This window comes from Ambystoma mexicanum, chromosome 13, assembly GCF_040938575.1.
Source record: "Ambystoma mexicanum isolate Mex_15411 chromosome 13, UKY_AmexF1_1, whole genome shotgun sequence".
NCBI lineage: Eukaryota > Metazoa > Chordata > Amphibia > Caudata > Ambystomatidae > Ambystoma > Ambystoma mexicanum.
In genome coordinates this window covers 180,569,160-180,588,041 of record NC_090938.1, presented here as the reverse complement: position 1 = coordinate 180,588,041, position 18,882 = coordinate 180,569,160, and the positions used below count along the sequence as shown (strand labels likewise).

The 18,882-nt window shown below is 44.5% G+C and overlaps 1 protein-coding gene across 1 annotated transcript in view; it reads right to left on the bottom strand.

Moving 5' to 3' along the window:
* Positions 1–18,882, bottom strand: part of TIMM17A (translocase of inner mitochondrial membrane 17A) — a 74,158-nt gene that overhangs the window by 25,802 nt on the left and 29,474 nt on the right. Inside the window, exons 4-5 of the mRNA XM_069633577.1 lie at positions 12,774–12,902; positions 11,925–12,035 (exon numbers count right to left, since the gene is read on the bottom strand). Coding sequence (XP_069489678.1) covers positions 11,925–12,035; positions 12,774–12,902 — 240 coding nt within the window. The remainder of the gene's footprint in view (positions 1–11,924; positions 12,036–12,773; positions 12,903–18,882) is intronic.

Genomic DNA, 18,882 nt, shown 5'->3' with positions numbered 1-18,882 from the left:
GCACACTCAAACTCTGAAACAACTGGTAGTGGACTCATCCAGATTTCTTATAGGCAGGCGAAACGAACATCCTGTAACCAAATAAATGAGAGAAGCCTTGTGCGTTTCATGACGCCAAGGTACAGACCTGCGCTGGTTCCCTCTTCTGGCATTAACTCCGGGGTTTACTGATCTTGCAAGCCATTTCCAGTATCCTTTTTGGTCATGAAAAACATGACTGCTCGAGGATACCAATCCAGAAGTATCGACACCATTAAATCCGTTTATGGTAATGCTGATTTTGTCCATAGGACCAAGCGTGAGAGCTGGTTGGTTATCAACAAATGAGACCTTAGCAGATCAAGTTTCATTTAACATGGAACATCGGGTATATGCTGCAAGGGGCTGCCCGCAAAAAGCGAACAAAATATGGAGCCGCTGGGAAGACACCAGCTAGATGGCAGGTGTGACACGGCAGACGCTAAGAATGGACAGGGCCGCATGATGCTGAATGAAGCGAGCCAGAAACATACCGATTGTGCCACGAGTAGCTCCTGCTTTGGCAAAGTCTGACGGACCACTAGACGGCAGTCCCAGTTACCAAGAGTTTTTTTTTCTCTCTTTTGTTGTTTATAGTTTTTTACCTGCTTCTCTCTCCTCTCCTGACCCTCCTCCTGAAAATGTTGATTGTATGATTGCTCCCTTGCTCCCAGCCCTGATACACAGAGAGATGCATGTACTGTTAAGTTGTTTTCCTATGTTTAAAATCAATAAAGTCTTTGATCAAAAAAAAAAAAGTTTTTTAGTTTCTGAGAGTCAAGTATCGGACTGGCTACTACCGTCATTGGATTGATGGAGTGAATAGGCTGGTTCTTCCCGGGTAAGAGAGTTTGAGTGCCATTAGGCGTTCACTAGAGTGAAGGTTGTCATGGGCTCATCAGCGCTCTTTGACGCTACTTCCTTGATTTTATATATTTCAATGCCAAGTGAAAGTAGAGCATCTGAAGCATCTAAGATGGTACCAGCAATGATATTTGATGCTAAGTGCAGCACCACCTTATCATTGCACTTTTTATTGGAATTTTTGTTGATGGCATTGTACTTCTTGGAAGATCTCTCTCCACTTCAGCCCGTACTCGGAGTTGTCTTCAAGATACTTGCAAGGTTCCTTTGTGAAGTAGTTATGAGGTCTCTTTTTTTCCTGTAGCGCAATAAACACAGGGCTCTTTGGAGCTTGCTAAATTGGCAACGTAGCAGCCAGCTTGAGAATTATTGTGCATGTTCTACCGCTATTGGCAACTGTGGTTCCATTTGGCAAATGTATAGTGCTCGCACTTACCCAATCTGTAAAAGATTTCGGTATAACATTTCTGCACGAATCAGGCTGGTTACAAAGGCGTGGCTCATTGGTTCTCGCTGGCCCGAGTACAGATCTTGTGCTTTCCTCCCCAATTGTGTCGTCGTAAATCGATAAGTCAAACAAATCATCAGGAGTGTCATGTCTAGCAACGTCACTTAGGACCACCTCATCTTCGTGTGATAAGACAGGAAGAGCTTCTGGAGTATTCGTACTTGCATTAATAGATACCTGCGGACTTGTGTGCTCAATCTCAGCTTTCTCTGTTTCTGTAATGCGTATCACTGATATTTCGCAAAAACGTTGCCCCAAGTCCACCTATAAAAAGGTGGCAAAGGATCAGCGTTTGAATTGTTGGTTTCTAATCTGTTCTCCGAGACAGAAGCTATTGGAGCCGCACTCACCGTGTGTGCTGTGTTGTCAGCGTTACAGCCCTTGCTACTAACAGGAAAGGCTGAGTTACATTTTAAAGCGTCAGTGTCCAAACCCAGCTCAATCATTTGCGTCTGAAGCCGTGTGTTAGGTAGCTGAGTTAGGTCATTAACCACTGAGCGTGGGACCTTTGAATGGTGAGATTGACAGCTCAGTGGCGCTTCTGTCTGGTTATTACAGAAGAGGGCCAAGGCCTCTTTTGCGACTTCCGCAATAGCTTTTTGTCAATAGTGTCATTTTGTTTCTGGTCACTCGCCGAGCAGAGTATTGCCATTAACTTTTTAGTTGCTTCATCCTGTCTAATGTTGTTAATGTTGTGTAGCTCTTCAAGATACAATCATTTTGAGTTCATTAAAGCTACTAAAGTCGTTAAATCCTTTGTGGTATTAAGGGACTCAAAGTTTAGTAAATGGTACCAATGAAATTGCCATTGGGGAGACCAAAACTGCTTGCAACTCATTGATAGGATCATGTTTGCATGTGACTACTCGATCTTCATTATCTTTCCTTACATCTTCAATAAGTCATGAACTCCGAAAGACAGCAGGATCAAACCACCTTATTTTTTGGAAACGGCCCATCCACAAACGAGGAATCTGTAGATGAACTGTCATCTAAATTTGATTCGGTGCTAGGCTGTTGGTGTAATTTTTTTGAGGTTCAGTGGCAACTTTGAGGGTGAGCGTTCAGGTTGGTGTTATTTCTTTTCTGGGACTCTAACCAAACTGATAGGGACACCTGAATAGTCTGACCAGACTCATCAGTAGATCCACGAGTAGGCAAAAAATCAATGAGTCTCGCGGATTTATAATTAACGCTCAACCAGATATCTCATTGGCGTCAGTTTAGTACCATTTCTTTTTAAAGATGCTTTTGCAGGAGACTCGTTTTCTAAGATTGGCTCTTAGAAGTAGTGTAAAGTTTATTAACTGTGAGCAAGTTTTGTAGGACATTGTTTACCACGTCCAATGAATTTTGCCTGCCGGAGCACACTTCACCCAACAAAAGTGACTCCAGTGAGGGGCTAGTACATAAAACTGCAAAAGCTTCACTCAGTGTAGGCGGCGCAGTGGCATTAGAAGCGGAATGCAACGGTAGCACTGTATCAAACACCTCATCGTAAATCTCTAACTCGCCCTGATCAAGAGACGCACAGGTCACCATAGGTGGCGCTAGTGCACCCGTCAAGGTAGAGATCCGGCTTTCGAGTTGAGAGGCACTGCCGCACACATCAGTTGCCACGATGCAGTCAACAAATCCAGTTCAGTTTAATTATGGGCAGCCCCACATTACAACAAATTTCCATCAGAACGCAGATGCAAGACCCTGTGCATCAGGCCGCTCATTCACCACAGGCCTCCCCCACTGCAGGGCACCGCCCACCCACGCCAGCAGCCAGAGACGAGGGACCCACGGCACGTTCTAGGCCGACAGCACCAACAAAGGCGGCAGCCGCCCACCCCGCCAACTCACATAAGGACCCAGCCACTCCACCGCTCAACGAGCCCCCAGTCGCAGCCCACAGGTCCACCATGGCACCCCCTGCAGGGGAAGGCGACCCACACCTCCCCACCACAGCGGTAAGGCCATTGTGTACGCAAGACAATCGTGGCGCCACTAGATTTCGTAGTGCATGCTTGCGGATGATTAGTCAATGCAACACCTCCGTTATGGATAGTATATGCATTTTCTACATTTATATCATTAGGGGTTGTTACATCTGGGTTTAAGGGCGGTGTATTGCCATGTTTTTTCAAGCATGGATGGGTTGTCAGTATCTGATATGCAGGAATAATATCGACTTACTTGGGCCTGTCGGGAGCGCCCCACAGCACTTTCCTCTGACCTTGCAATACGCTTGGTACGTGCACGTGTCCGTGGTGAGGCAATCACAGCGAGCACTCGCTCAGCCATCATGGTTGGCAATCAGCTGTAGTTTGTTCCAGAAACCTTCACAGCCCACACTCACCGAACAGGAACAGCTCGCCCTTTCTTCTCAGGTCTTACACCACAAGGGCGAACAAGGCAGCCTTTTAAGGTCAGCTTACTTAAAGACCTTGAAGGAACAGGCACACGCACCTCGGAGCCACAGGCAAGGTAGAATTCTCTATAGTCCAAACGCCACAGCCAAAGAGGAACAGCTTGTCCTTTCTCCTCAGGGCTTACCAAAGCGATCAGGCTAGACGATCAGGCTAGACGTGCAATATGGGGGAACAGTCAGGCTAAATGCAAGATAGGATGACTAGACTTGTGGGCTGAACGCATATGCCAATAGTAAGGAACAATAGGTTTTGTTTGGTCAGTTTAGTGATGTGCAGTAATGACTGCACCCACTGCCTAAACTGCACTTATCTTGTCAGTAGCTGCTGGTTTACTGCTGCAGGTCTCACAGGCTAATATGGGCCAGAATGATCTGGAGTGGTTTTTGCAGGAGCTGCCCTTTGCCTTCAGGTCCTTCTCCGAGGTGCTGCCCCGTTGGATGCTGTGATATTCAGAAATATTGGCCAATTACAGGTCTGGGTAAATCAGGAAGCAGGCTCCGGGATGCAAAACTAACCACACAAAAAAACAGGTGATTAATATGACTCAGGGTGTAGGCAGAAAGCACTTAATGCCAGGAAGCTAATCGCTATCAACACGCAGGTTAGGTTGAGTGTGTGGAGTTAGTCACCATTTTAAAATGTATCCAAGGGCAGGAACAGATTGAAACCAGGACACCTGCAATTGCACGCAGATCTTAAATCTGTTAGACTGCAAAAAGAGTGAGTAAACCACCACTGATGCACACCAAGGAACCCCTCTAATGGTCCCAGAACTTCCTGCTTCTGACTTTCCATTATAGACCCTTTATAAATCGACTAAGCAGTGTGGGACGCTGTCCGGGTCATAGTGAGGATACAGAATGAGGAACCTCATGATTTGCAATAATAACAGAAGAAACGTCCTCTTATGAGCAACAACATCTCATCTCCAAATGCACAGTAATTTCTGCTTTGCTTGCTCAACAATGGGTCTAAAAAACACTTAAAGAGCAATGGAACTTCTGTTCGGAGCCATTGGAAGATCGGTCCCTAAAAGTTGTAATCAGAAAGGACTACCCGGACATCGACAACAGTTGGATAAAGGCATCATGGTAACAACTACAATTTATTCAGTTGTGATCATGAGGATTGTACCTCAATTAATCCATGCACCCTAAAGCAAATTCTGCATGACAAAAAAGACAATTTTCCTCAGACAAAGTATGCCACGTTTCATTTGGTATGTAGAAACCCTAAATGCTGGACCAGCAACCCAAAGACCAACGTTGAATTGGGAATAAGTAACCATTCACATATCTCTTGCAATAAAAGGCAGGGGGTCCCAAGGAAAGCAGACACAGAAGCCTGTTAGTATGGATCCTAGGAGGTAAGCAGAGCTCAGTTGTTGCAAAGACCTGCGCTTTAGACAATGACCCGCAGATCCGTGTTTTTGGTTCTCAGCAATTCCTTTTTTTACCCATATCCCTCAGGGACTTTGAAGTTGATAAAGCACAATTGGTGTACCAGTTCCTTTACAGCTATGCGAGAGATGCCCGATCTGACCAGTCTCTGGAATAGTCACATATAACCTCTACGTCAAGGGCATTAGGGTCTTGCATCATGACTTACCCACAATGAACAACAAAGATTAAGAGGATGCGTAATCAATTCTGATCAGCTATTACTCTCCAAGGTGGAGGGAATTATATGTAAACCACAGATACTGTGCTGTCTAATGTAATAATAAAGTGATGGGCTGCACCTAAGGCAATCATTCCCTTGGTGTCAAAGTCAGAATCATCTAATGCAAAAGGGGACTTCATGCACCAACAACTTAAATTAATAATTTGTGTTGTACAATGGGCTTTATAAAACAGAAGATTCTGTATCATGTGTGTTTTAGGGGTAATTAAGTGATGCATGCCTAACAGATGTTTGCAAGACTAATAATGTCAATCTCACATTATTTGAAACTGATGCAATTTATTAAAGATTGTTATAATTTGCTAGGCCTACACATATTTTGCTCCTGTGAAGGAGCTTAGTATTAAGGAGGACAGGTGTGGTGTAACTTTCAGGATGACATTGGTCTTTCATTTAGCAAATTCGCTTTAATTCCATATATTTTTATCTTGTAGTTTAACGTGTGCCCATAATGGCTTCCATTATAGTAGACCCAAGAATAAAGGGTCTTAATGATTCTTCTCAAAAACGCTTGTCAATGTTATATCCATTCAGGTGTCCTAGAACTTGTAGGTTTCAAGTGTACATTCAGCTTCGTATGCGGATTGGGAACAAAATCCAAATGGTTTCTAGCCCCGTTGCGCACAGCAAGCTGGACCATACCACACAATTACTGGAATTCATATTTATTTTAATTTTTCTAACAAGCCACTCACCCGGCGGTCTCAGGGCACACAAAGACAGATTAAGCCAAACAATGGATGGTCAAAGTAGTTGTATTATGCCATATTAAAAAGGTATGTCTTGTTTTTTTTCTTAAAATCTTTGATAGCACTTGTCTTTCTTATGTCAAGATGCTCCAGAACATCTAAAGCTAAGAATTAGGACCTACAAAATCATTTCCCAAGGTCTACCTTAAGCATTTGCATATTCCCAGTGTCCTTTACCTCCAGATTATCTAGCGTTCTAGGGAACACTGGTTTATTCTTCCCTTCCACTACAAAACATTAAAATTGAATGAGCACAGATTTCGGTCCTCCCCTTTCCACTGTTTAGCTAGCCACCCCGCATTTTAAATTAACATGACTGGAGCCAGATACTGCACAAGGACCACAAGTGAATATTTCCCCATTTCAATCTGCCCGATATTCAATCTTTCCTGGCTAACCCATCAGTTCATTCATCCAGAAAAATGTTCACTGATGTAAAGAATTGTTACAACAGCAGCCCTTACACAATGCTTTTCCAACTGTGCATAATGAGAGGTAAATTACACTTTTCTCATCCACTAATAAAGCAATGGACTTGGTTAGTCAGTACATCAGCCGCAAAAGTCCCTTTCATTGAAGGGTTACTTTCTTGAGTCCCAATAACTTGGTTGCTTCAAACTAATTTATTTTGTTCACTGAATGAATGATCTGATCTGTTAGCCACCATTTGCAGCTTTTCATTGCGAGCAGCCATTGCGCCTGCAGTTCTTAAACACTATTATTGGCTTTCATATGTCATGGTCTCTGGCATTTTGGAAGCAGATTATTACAATCAGGGGAGTGCAGTGTTACAATTAGGGGAGCGTGAGAGGTTTGCACGAAATTTCCCCGTTGCACGCAATGCCACAGTGCCCTTTTTCAGGCACCAATCACAGGTAGTTGTGCTTCTTGTGAGTTAGCCAGTTTTGTTTAAATATAATATTTCGGGGTTACGTGCATCACCATTTTTCATGCTGTGCAGGAGAGTTAACATTAATGCTGAAAAATATAATTCCCTCACACAGGGTTACTTTTAACATACAGGACCGCAATCAACTAACTTCTATAATCGAATCAACAGGCAAGATGTGAAATTGAAGAAGCTGCAGGAACCCACACCCTTTGAAACAGGGTCAAACATTGCAAAGAGGTGGCACATTTCAAAATGATGTTTGAGCCAACCTTCGAACTTAGCTTGTCCTTTATCAGACTTTGAAGGTTACTGGATTATGCGAACTGGCACAGTGGGTATAGGTGAAACATTCATGTAAATTTACAAAGAACCAAATTGCAACTTGCACAATGTTTTTTTAAAAACATCTAAACTCAACATCACAGTGAGACTGCATTAGGTGCAATTTCAAAAACGTAAAGCTTTCCACTGAACCTCCTCCTGCGCGAGAGACAGTCTAGTTCATCCAAAGCTAACCTGCTTCAATGGAAATGTGTGGCCTAAGGTCAATGGCACCAGTAGGGAATCGCCATAATACCCAATTCATCCTCAGTACGGACTTCCGATTGGCCAGCCCTTCTATACCTTTGTGCTGTGTCTAAATATGCACTTTTGGCATGCACTATTTCTGCCCTCAAGCCCTCATCTTGCACTTCCACTTGTGAGGAAACTCTGATATAAACACCTGGTGATTTAAGTCATATCCAGTGTTTAACACTGAGCTACTTCACAAGAAGCCCATATTTTTGCATTTAACAAGCACAAGTTCGGCATTATGTGGTCATTAAAGTTATCTCATTGCATAGAAAGAGGTGGTGCTGTCAGCTATTCGTACCAATTCAAACAAGTAAAAGGTAGAATTGGGTTTCCTCTGCAGCTGGAATAATAATAATAATACTTCCTAAAACGACGTCTTTTCAGACATTGAAAGACATGTTAGTGTATGACTTCAAGGGAAACAAAATACGAAAAATTGAACCACTAATGTGGAAGTTTCTCTGGCAGCCCCGGTCAATGGCCTTAGGGAGAAGATAGCCCTCGACAGAGGTGGACTGGGCGGTATGCTATAGCCAACCTTTTCATGTGGCTGAAAACATATTGGTGATTGCATATGGGCATACATTAATTCTACGTCTTTTACAGAGTGGTACATAAAGTGGACAATAACAAAAAAAAAAAAACACAGAAAAGATGAAATATACAAAGGGAAATGGGTTAGGGGGTTAAATGGGATGTTTCCCAAACAGGTTTCCCCAATGAAATAAGATTAAACCTTTCCCAGCTATACAAGCATGTATGACTTTTTGGAGGGACAAATCAACACAAAGTCAGAGGGCAAGAAGACTTCAGGGAGCCAGGACAGCCAATGTCAATTAAGTAAGTAAACTCTAGGGGAGCTGAGGCACTTCTTGCAGACACATTTCGTGCACAATGTTACAGAGAGTTTTTTCTGTACAAAGAATCATTGTTGGGGCACAAGCTGGGAGGCCTGTGAAGAGCAACGATGCATGCAACTCTGCAAAGGGCAGCAAATGCAAGTCTCCAATGAGAGCAAGCAAGCTACACCCAAGAGGTAAGTGCCCACACTTATACAGTACCTGGAGCCTGAAGAAAAGGTTCCAGCTGGCTTTGGTTACTGTTGCAGTCCTGCAGATCCGCTGGTTCCTGGGCCTCAGTCATGGGGACAAGAGGGAGGACGTCTGGGGACTCCTGCACTACAGTTTGAATTTCTGCAACAGCAATGGGCACACTCCAGATCAGCGCCGCTTTGCGGTTTCCCATACTCGCAAATAGCACGACCGCAGTTCTTGGACACCTTATGGGCTCTCCTTGCTTCTGGGGTCCAGCACCCTGTTGAGGTGGCTGGATAGTCCTGCTTCGAGGGAGTCCTTAGGATCTTCCTGGAGCTCGGGCCTGGCTTAAAAACGATGCACTCAATTCTGGTGTTCCAGTCCCCTGGCACTCAGTTCCAGAAACAGCAAAAAAGTACAGCCAGCGGGGAGAGGGGTTCCAGGCAAGTTTGTTTTGGGGTCAGTTAGTCCCACCAACCCAAGGGAAGAAGTCATCCTTTCTGGGCTTCTCTAGCCGATTTGGAGCTTCAGCATTGCAGCAGGGCTTCACCAGGCAAACCAACGGTCCAGCAAGCTTCTCTTCTAGTTCCTTCTTCGGTTCCTTCGTCCACTGGTGGCCTCTGCCTTCCTTACGAAAGACCTTGCCTTTTATGCAAGTTTCTCCCAATCATTCGCAGCCTAGCTGCAACTCACACAGCAGGGTGGACAGCCACCCAATCACCTTTGGGCGAATTCCTGTAACCAAGGAGACCAAGCACAGGGAGTTGCAGAAACCTCTGTTGCTTCCTGCCCTGTCAAACAAGCTAGAGCCAGAGGCAGGCTCCACCCGTGAATCCTGCAAGACAAATTAACAAAGGGACCGAACCTGGTTTGGCACGCAGAGTAAATCTCAAGCAGGACCTTACAAACAAAAACAGCAATTGAGTAAAGAGCAAACCAGAGCAAAACTACAGCTTAGGATTTAGCCGGGGGGGGGGGGTAGGGGGGCAAATGGTAAGCAAATTAAACCACTGCCACCAGCTATTAATTGTAGCAAGGATAGCAAAAAAAAAAGTTATGAGAAGGTAGAGAAAGGGGATATTAAGGAACCCCACCCGCCCCCCCAAGGTAAGTAAAGTCAATTTCACTTCACTACTTGGAAACAGTAGTTTATCCAGAGAAGATTTCTCTGTGACACTGCAGTGAGGGTGCTGTGTGTCAGAATACAAAAAGGTGATGCCTATGGAGTTATCAGAGAAAAATACATTGAGTGAGAAAAGGTCTCACTCACTCCAGGACAAAAATTAAAATTCCTCAAGTCCAGCAAAAGAGCTGGGGGTCTCTAAGGTAGAAGGGCATTAACACAGAAATGAGAATTCTCCCTAACACTGCTTGGTCTACATTACTGTAAAGGTGTGCCCAGGATCACACAATTAGAGACAAATACTCCATGATGTGGAACTCGGGTGTATGGCAAAACCCAGCTTTATTCAAACCATGAATCCTAGCTGGAACAGAATACAAGCATCTCTATCTCATAGCTCTCAACGATTGTAAGCAGGTTTTGTACTAACATTACAGTCGGCAATAACATCACATTATCATTCTACAGAACTTACAGTATTGGGGTGGGTTAATGATTCAACCTACATATGATACATAGGGGTTAGTTACTCTATTGGTCTATACCCATTTGATCGCTCCGCCGGGACCCATCCCCACTATAGATAATTAAGGTAATCAAAAATTGGTTGGCATTGTCCATCATAGGCGGTGCGCACAGGGAAATTCTATTGGTTGGCGTGCAAGTCACCAACCTTTGACACTTTGATGAGACATCAAGCTAGAAGTGGGGGGGTTGTAGGGAGAAAAATCTGTAGTCTGCCATGATTTCAATTAAAGAACATTAGGCCTTTCCTTTGTACTTGGCCTTGTGTGCCAGTGGGTGTCTGTCCATGTACTGATGCAGGTGTATTCTCTGTGTTTGGCTCAAAATGAATAGCCAGTATTTCTACATGTCGGAATCGCGTGTTATGTACCTTGTTCGAGAGTGGGTTTCCTTCCATTTATTGAAGTTTTACCCAATTCTGAGGTGTAAATTGGCCACTTGAGGCGCTAGTCATTTGCTTTCTATAAGTCTTCTGTCTTTACTGATCTCAAGCACATGGATCTGTGTGCTTAAAAAGGCACATCTGATATCGACAACATCACAAAGTGGTGGTACAGAGTCAAAGTGGAGAAAATGTTGGCGCCATTCGTTGCTGGTAACAAGGCATCCAATTTTCCATGGTTAATCCTGTCCAATGGGTAAAGACACCAATAATGTAAAATGTAACGATTTGCCTTGAGCAAGAATGAAATGCAGAACAAACAGCATTTATACTCAGTTTTTAAAACCAGTAACCTAAAATAAACGTGTGTGCACGTAAAGTGGTGCGAATATTAACTTGGTGGGCTGTGTTTCATACGGAATCGGTGTGCTGAGGTGTCGTTACCAAAATCCTGCTACCTTAACAAGAATTTTAAATATTTTCCGAATATCGCGAAAACCACAGTGTAATGTCACTTTGCCAGCAGATAGTTTACACCACTGGAAAATCAATACATTCGTCCCTAGTGAGGTCAATGTCCAGACTGCTACATTTTATCTGTCCCCCATGAGTTAAGTCACAATGGTATGTTACATTCATTTTGTCGCAACGTAATTAAGTTTAAAAAAGTATGTTGACAGACTTTACCATACATTTAGAAAAGTGAACATTTCAGCTGCGTACAGGAAAGAAATAAACTGTAAAATATATTTGCTGAATTTCTAATAACACACCATATCACTTCTATGCTTCCTAACTTTGCTTCTCTGCGGAAACACCACATTAGATCCCAGTTGAGACCAACGCCACATAAATTTCTATCAACAGTAAAATTTACATCACTCATTCTGAGTGGATCTTTAGTCCAAATATTGTTTAACTCTATTTGAAGACATCATTTACACTAATCTTTTCTGCCTGTACTGGGGCAGGGTGAATTTGGAGACTCGCTTTTATAGGCCAATACGTAATATCTGAACATTAATCTTCAAATACTCCCTTTCATGCCCAGAAAATAGTTTTTGGCCGAGAATAGGTGCAGTAGGGAGGGCTACGTCTTTCTTCCCCGAGTGCTACTCACGCATAACCAGATGAAGTACATTGTCCTCACCGTTTGGAAACTGTGTTGAGGCAAACCTGGTTAACAGTATTCCTGCTCCTTCAATTAAGGCTAAAAGAATTCCTCCGACAGCCGCAGAGCCAGCCATTGCAAGAGGTCCATCTAAAGAAAGATGATATCAGAAATTAGAATAGCTGGTATAAAAATTATTACAAATGTATTGCTTCTTTAAACCACTGAACACAAATGAAGCCAAGGTGTGTTATTCTATTTAATCAAACAAAAAGAACCTTTATTCAGCATACGCCATATTGGTTAACATCACATCAAAAGAAACAGTTGCAAAGAATCCCAACAGTGCATATTTTTAAAAACCATCCTCAATTCATAAATTCTGAAAACATTTACAAAAGTAGATTGGGACATACGGAAAACATGTGATCCCAGCCGATACCCCCGTGCTCAAGGCTACAATTTTACATATAGGGCTTAGTTCAATTGAACACCTCTACTGCATACATGCCAAGACCTTGATCCTCTTTAACCATGCTCTATGAATATAGACGCAAAATTAGTCATGGTCAGGTCCACGGAATCCTTACATAGATGGACCACTAACAGTTCGAACGCCATGCAATCTGAACATGGGTATCAAATACATTACTCTAAGATCTTTCAATGTTTCCTTCAGTGCATAAATGTTTACAAATTGCATAAGTGTCTCTTTAAAAAGAGCATTTGCGGTGCCTTACCAATTAACAGATATTGTTATATTAGAAATATATTGAACTTTTAGGGTAACATTACTTCATAAGCATGTACTCTTGCAACGACCTCTATATATTGTAGAATGTACATTTGGAGTGTTATACCGCATGAAACTACTACATATTTTCTTACTTCTTGTTGCCAATATGGCTCCAGTTAAGGCCCCACTTGTGATGGAGTTCCAAGGGTCTTCCTTACCCCTTACTTTCACCATACTGCAATCAATCATGGAGAAGAGGCCGCCCCATATAGCAAAACTACCTGTTCAAAGAAAATTACAAAATAAAGGCCACCGGTCATTAACATGCTAAAGTAACAATACGACATTTTTTTTTTTTTGGCACAGGATAGCTCATAGTAAATGCAGTTAGTGTAGAATATGTATGTAACGGGCTTCACCAAATATAGCAGTGTTTCCCTTATTAAACTGTGGAACTGCTTGTATGTATTTGATAACACATGGTACGGGCACAGAGGAGGGTGTGGCGGTACCTTGGGGCGAGAGACATTCTTCACCCTAACAGACAATGCATTAACCAGTTACCAATTTCTTCAAGCATCAGCTCCCTAACTTTTTTGGAAAGGACTGAAACTACTCAGCAAAAACCACACATACTACTAAAACATACAGGAAATTAGTGGTTTTCCTTTTTCCACTCAATTTGAAACAACCACACGCCAAGTTTGACTCATTTTAGTGATCTGTGCATAGCCTCTCCATTACTTGGTACAACCTCCTACTTTCTCCCCCCCCCCCTTTATATTTCACATACTTCTTTTCAACCCGAACAAGCAACTTACAATATCCTGCTCAGCGGCAACATCAAGCGAGATGCCATGTCCATTAGGCCAATGCCCGACTCTGCCTCACGATTCAAGACACCTCATCCGGCCACGACCAATCTCCATCACTCCCTTCCTGGGCAAGCTGCTGAAGAAACTGGCCCTATCCCAGCTTAACCTCCACACTGAATCCGTTGGTCGTCTTCATGACCATCATTCTGGCTTTAGAGTAGCCAGAAGCACGGAAACTGCTCTCCTGAACATCTGAAGACCTGTTCTCCAACCTTGGCTCCAACACCCCTTGCATCCTCATCTTGCTTGATCCCTCTTCTGCCTTTGACACCGTCAACCATGCCATCCTGCTCAACCATCTCCGTGATAACCTGGGTATCACAGGTCAGGCTCTGGCGTAGCTGACTTCTTTCCTCTCTGACCAACACTCCCAGAACCAATTTGGGTCCTTCCTCTCCGCTATCTTTTCCCTCTCCCTGGCTGTTCCCCAAGGGGGGGGGGGGGCAACCTCTCTCCCTGGTTGTTCAACCAATACCTGGCACTCCTTGCCCGCCACACTGCGGCTCTCTGCCCCAACTTCCAGTGCTTTGCGGATGACTCCGCTCATTTTCAGGCTACCCTCGGCCTCCTTCCCTCATCTCGGACTGTCTGCCATCCAGGAGTGGTGTGCCACCAAGGAAGGATTCCTTCCTTCGGGTCATCTTTGACTCCACACTCTCCTTCTCTCCTCACATCTCTGACGTCTCTAAGCAGTCACTCTACCAATTACACCTCCTCAGGAGGTATTCTTCCTTTCCTCTCCTTCCCCCAGAAGCTCAATGTCTCCAGAGCTCTGGTTCTCTCTAGTCTGGACTATTGCAACAGCCTCTTTCTAAATCTGCCTGCTTCTACTCTCTGCCCTCTGCAACTTATTCAGAACAGGACTGCGAGACTTGTCCTTGGCCTCAAGCCTGAAATCTCTGCACTAGCTCCCAGTGGCTGCGAGGATCAAGTTAAAAACCCTCTGCATCATCCACAAGGCCTTCTGGGGCCTGGGGCCAAAGGCCTAAATACCTTCAACTCTCTCTTCCTAAATATCTTCCTTCTCAAGTACTTCGCTCATCCACCTCCAACTCCCTCATGGTCAGTTGCTTCTCCAACGAGTTGGTGGTAGATCTCTTTCCTCAGCTGGGGCCTCCCTCTGGAACAGCCTCCCTGCCTCCCTTAAACTAAGCACTTCAAAACCTCTCTTTGCTTCTGCTTTTTCTCCTCCGGACCTCCTGGCTGTAACCGGAACTGCACTGGCCAGCTGGACACCCTCCGATCTCAGGCCCAGGTCCTTCCCTGCCAGGGCCATGCACCTGCACTGCCCACCTGGCAACCCCGCACTTGGAGACTGTTTCTGTATCCCTACAGTCCCCCTACTAGTCATGGACACTTGTCCGCACTTCCCCATGCACTTGGCACATGCTGGCCGTTACTCGTCATCTTTGACCACATGCTGGCCTTTACTTACTTGTTATCTTGTACTGCACTGTCCCTGCCCCCCTTCTCATGCACTTGCGCGATCCGAATGACACCTGGCTTAGTAGGATCGATGTACTGTGTTCCCCCCTCACTTACCTCATCACGCCTTGAAACACTTGTGCATAGGCACGTTATAAATATATCATTCCTTTGGTTCTTTCAAAGCACATTTGCTGGTTTCCACTTCCATGGGAAACACTCTAGGCAAACACTGGAGTTGCCCCGTCTTACCCACGTGCATCACCTGCAGTCCGGTGATGAAATTGCAGACTATTTGAAAACACTGATTATTTGAATCCGTGCATGTTCCAGGATCCAATGGCTAGTTTGTAAACTAGAAAAAGGGGAGAAGTAAAATAAAGTGAAGTCTGGAGGAGTCCAGAGACCTGACGCTGAAGTGTTGAAGACGGATATTGCAACACCAACTCTAGCCTATGAGGGAATGGAGCCAATGAGTAGTAACTAGGACAAGCAAAAAAACAAAAGCCTGTCCACAAAGGCAAAAAGAGGATGGCACCAAGGGAGGTCAAAAGCAATAGGGCGAACAGAGCAGGCAGAAAATAGGTACAACAGATGCAGAGGAAACTAGAAGGGAAATGGAATGACAGTCTAGTGAATTGAAGCATTACATTGATTCATGTCTTAAGCCATCAATGCAACATGAAAGTCAAAGCAGCATTTAACTCAAGGCTTCGATTGGTTCTAGGACTTTCAAGAAACATAGTAAACAAGCAATAGGATATGTTAAATGAGTCCCAACTAGTTATTTTGTGGGGTTGTCTGTATATGAGGACAGTCATTTCCTGTACAACTGGATTCTAGTTTAGGAAACAACACACTGGACCCACCATCATAAAACGTTCACCAAGCACAAGCTAGCAGTTGCATATGAGAAAGCACAGAATACAGTCAAGAATTTACACTGTGTTGTACATGAAGCCAGGAAAGACAGTGTCAGATAATGTATCTATATTTATAAAAGTCAAAATGTGTTTGTGGCTTGGTGAAGCGTTGGCATATGAAAGGCGAATGTGGTAGCAGGCAGCATTCCAGAAGTTTCCAGATTGTTGCAGCATCAGGTGAAATTACTTTTCCAGAGGATTTTTGCGAGATGGTACCATCAGTTACAGAACTGATCAGCAAATTAAGTGTCTGTGTGAACAAGCCATCCTTGTGCTAAAAAGTGTTCAGTCAAGAAATTAATCATCAGATTCACGATATGCTTACGGGCACAGTTACTGAGTACAACTCAATCAATATGGTGGTGGATGCCGACAAAGCCGTAAATATCCAACAGAAGTCAGCTCACTCGAACCTTGTACTTTAGTAATATTAACTTTAGATCCATAGGGCCATCATCAGCATAATTTCACCGATCATGTTGCCCAAGAAACCAGCAGTGTTTACATAGAGTGATGTGGAGTGAGCAGCGGATTTTGTTACGAGTACAGTTATACTAAATGGTGTCATGGTATCTGTGTTCTAGTTGAGTGGCGATGTAAAGGAGAGAGTAAGCGTGGTGGTGTGATATGATGGGTTATATGCTCTTTCAAACGTTCTCTGCATTCCAAACCATACTATATACGTCACACAATTCTATGCGCTCCAGTCCGTTCCATGCACTCCTTTCCACTCCATGCACCCCAGTCTGCTCCACGCACTCATGCATTCCAGCGCGCCCCACGCGCTCCTGTCCGCCCCACGCATGCACTCCTGTCTGCCCATGCTTTACGCATACAGCAGCTCTACTCACCCATCCCCTTCCCGCACTCATCCCCCTTCAAGCACTCGTGCATTTCACGCATTCTGCAGCAATATCCTGTTCTTTATGTTCATCTCTACATTAATCTGCTCCATGCACTCATCCGCTCTATACATTCACCAGGCCTGTACATTCATCTGATCCAGCAATCTACACTCTCTGCACTTCCATATTCATGCGCCATCCACACTCATCCGCTCCACACACTCATCCGGTTTACGCTCAACCATTTTGCACATTCATCTGTTTTACGCACTCATCCACGCTACACGCTTGTCCGCTCTACACACTCATCTGCTCAACATGTTCATCCATTCTATACACTCATCCGATCTACATATTCATTCGAACTATATAGTTATCTGTTCTTCCACTCAAGCATTCTTCCACTCAGCGTATTCATCTGTTCAACCTGCTTCATCCATTCTAACTATTTCATCCATGCCATTCACTTCGTTCACTCCTCACGCATTCTGTCCATTTCAGGAGTTGTAAATCTGTTTCCGTATGATTTACTCTTATTAATCATTTCACTGCTTTGATCTACTTTATTTGTTTAATTCTGTTTGTTTGTCCTTCTAGTTTATATTAGGAGTTATTAGCTGTCAATTTCTCGCACCAGGTAGTTTGTTGGATTGGTGTCATTGAGTTGCTGTTAGTCTGTTTGGGTTAGTTTGGTACGGGATGGTTTGGGGGGGGGGGGGGGGGAGCCAGGTTTTCAGCAGTTTGTGGAAAGACATTAAATCAGTTAAGCGGATGTGAGGCGGGAGTGAGTTCCATAGCGTGGGGGCTGAGAACGATGATCCTCCTAACCTGACCGAGTTTTGTCTTCGGTATGACTAGGAGGTCAGCTGAGCTTGATCTTAGGGTGCGTGAGGGGCGATAGGTCCGGTTTTATGCAGTGCTCGATGGGAGATCCATAAGGTTTTGAAAGTCACCCTTCGAGCTACTGCAAGCCAGTGCAGCGTCTTAAGGGCTGGGGAGATGTGGTCTCTTGGGCCGAGCGCAAGTAGCAAATTGGCTTCTGCGTTTTGTGCCCTTTGGAGTTTATTCAGTTGGGACGCATGGACTCCGAGGTATAGGGGGTTTGCGTAGTCCAGTCTTGATATAACAATTGATTGGACCACGGAGAGTCTGTTGGGAAAGGAGAGCTATGGAAAGATGTGGCAGGACTTGAGACGTTGACTTGACTCTGACCTAACACTCTCGTGCCAAGGGTGCATCCAAGATTTTTCACTGAGTTGGAGGGGATCGGTGAGTTGCCCATGGCGGATGGCCAGGGTAGAGGGTGCGGAAGAAGTTCAGAGTTGCCACATACCAAGATTTCCGTTTTGGAGGGATTTACCAAGAGGTGGCTGTGGGTCAACCAGAGTTCTATGTCAAGGAGGCAGGAGGTCAGGTCGGGAGTTGGGTTTTGAGTGAATTTTTCTTTTCACTTTTCTTATGGGGACTTTCCAAAAAAGCGTAAAGTTACCTTAGTTATTTCTAACAAATAGTACCTATAAGAAAATAAAATCCAGGGTAAATCAGCTATTGCTATGTGTAGAATCAGAGGTCAGCCAACTGGATTTCAGTTCTGCACCCATAGCTAGTGTTTCACAAGATTAGGAGCTGATGGCATTTGGTTCAGACAGGCAATTTCAGATGTACTGGCCTCTTTCTGTACTAGGTGCAACAAATCCAGAGATTGGGTCCCTTCTCCCCAATCACCCTTCTTGGGACAAGGGAGATCAAACCACATACGCGACACCCTCTCCAAAGGTCAGAGCAAGTAGGATCCCACAGGGGTGACCATTGTGAGGTTGCAACCGAGCTCGCACTGGGCTGAGTACACCAAGACCCTGCAGGGGTCTGAGAAAAGCCATAGACCACACTGGGCCGACAACCCAAATAACCAAGGCGGGGGTGATGGTAGCAACCACACAAACTGTGCCATCCAAGGCTGAAGCCGAATACCGCAGAAAAGGTTGACAAATAGAAGGCCGAAGATCACACATAGCCGAGAAGACGAACACCCCATGTGGGGGGTGAGAGAAGCACCCGATATTCACGGGGATGCCACCCAGCCAGTTGGTCGTTGGTGCCCTTCCCAATGATTCCCTGGTGTGGTCTTGGTGTCGATGGGATTCCGCCTGGAAATGAAGACTATATTAGGACTGGGCGACCAAAGTAAGTTTC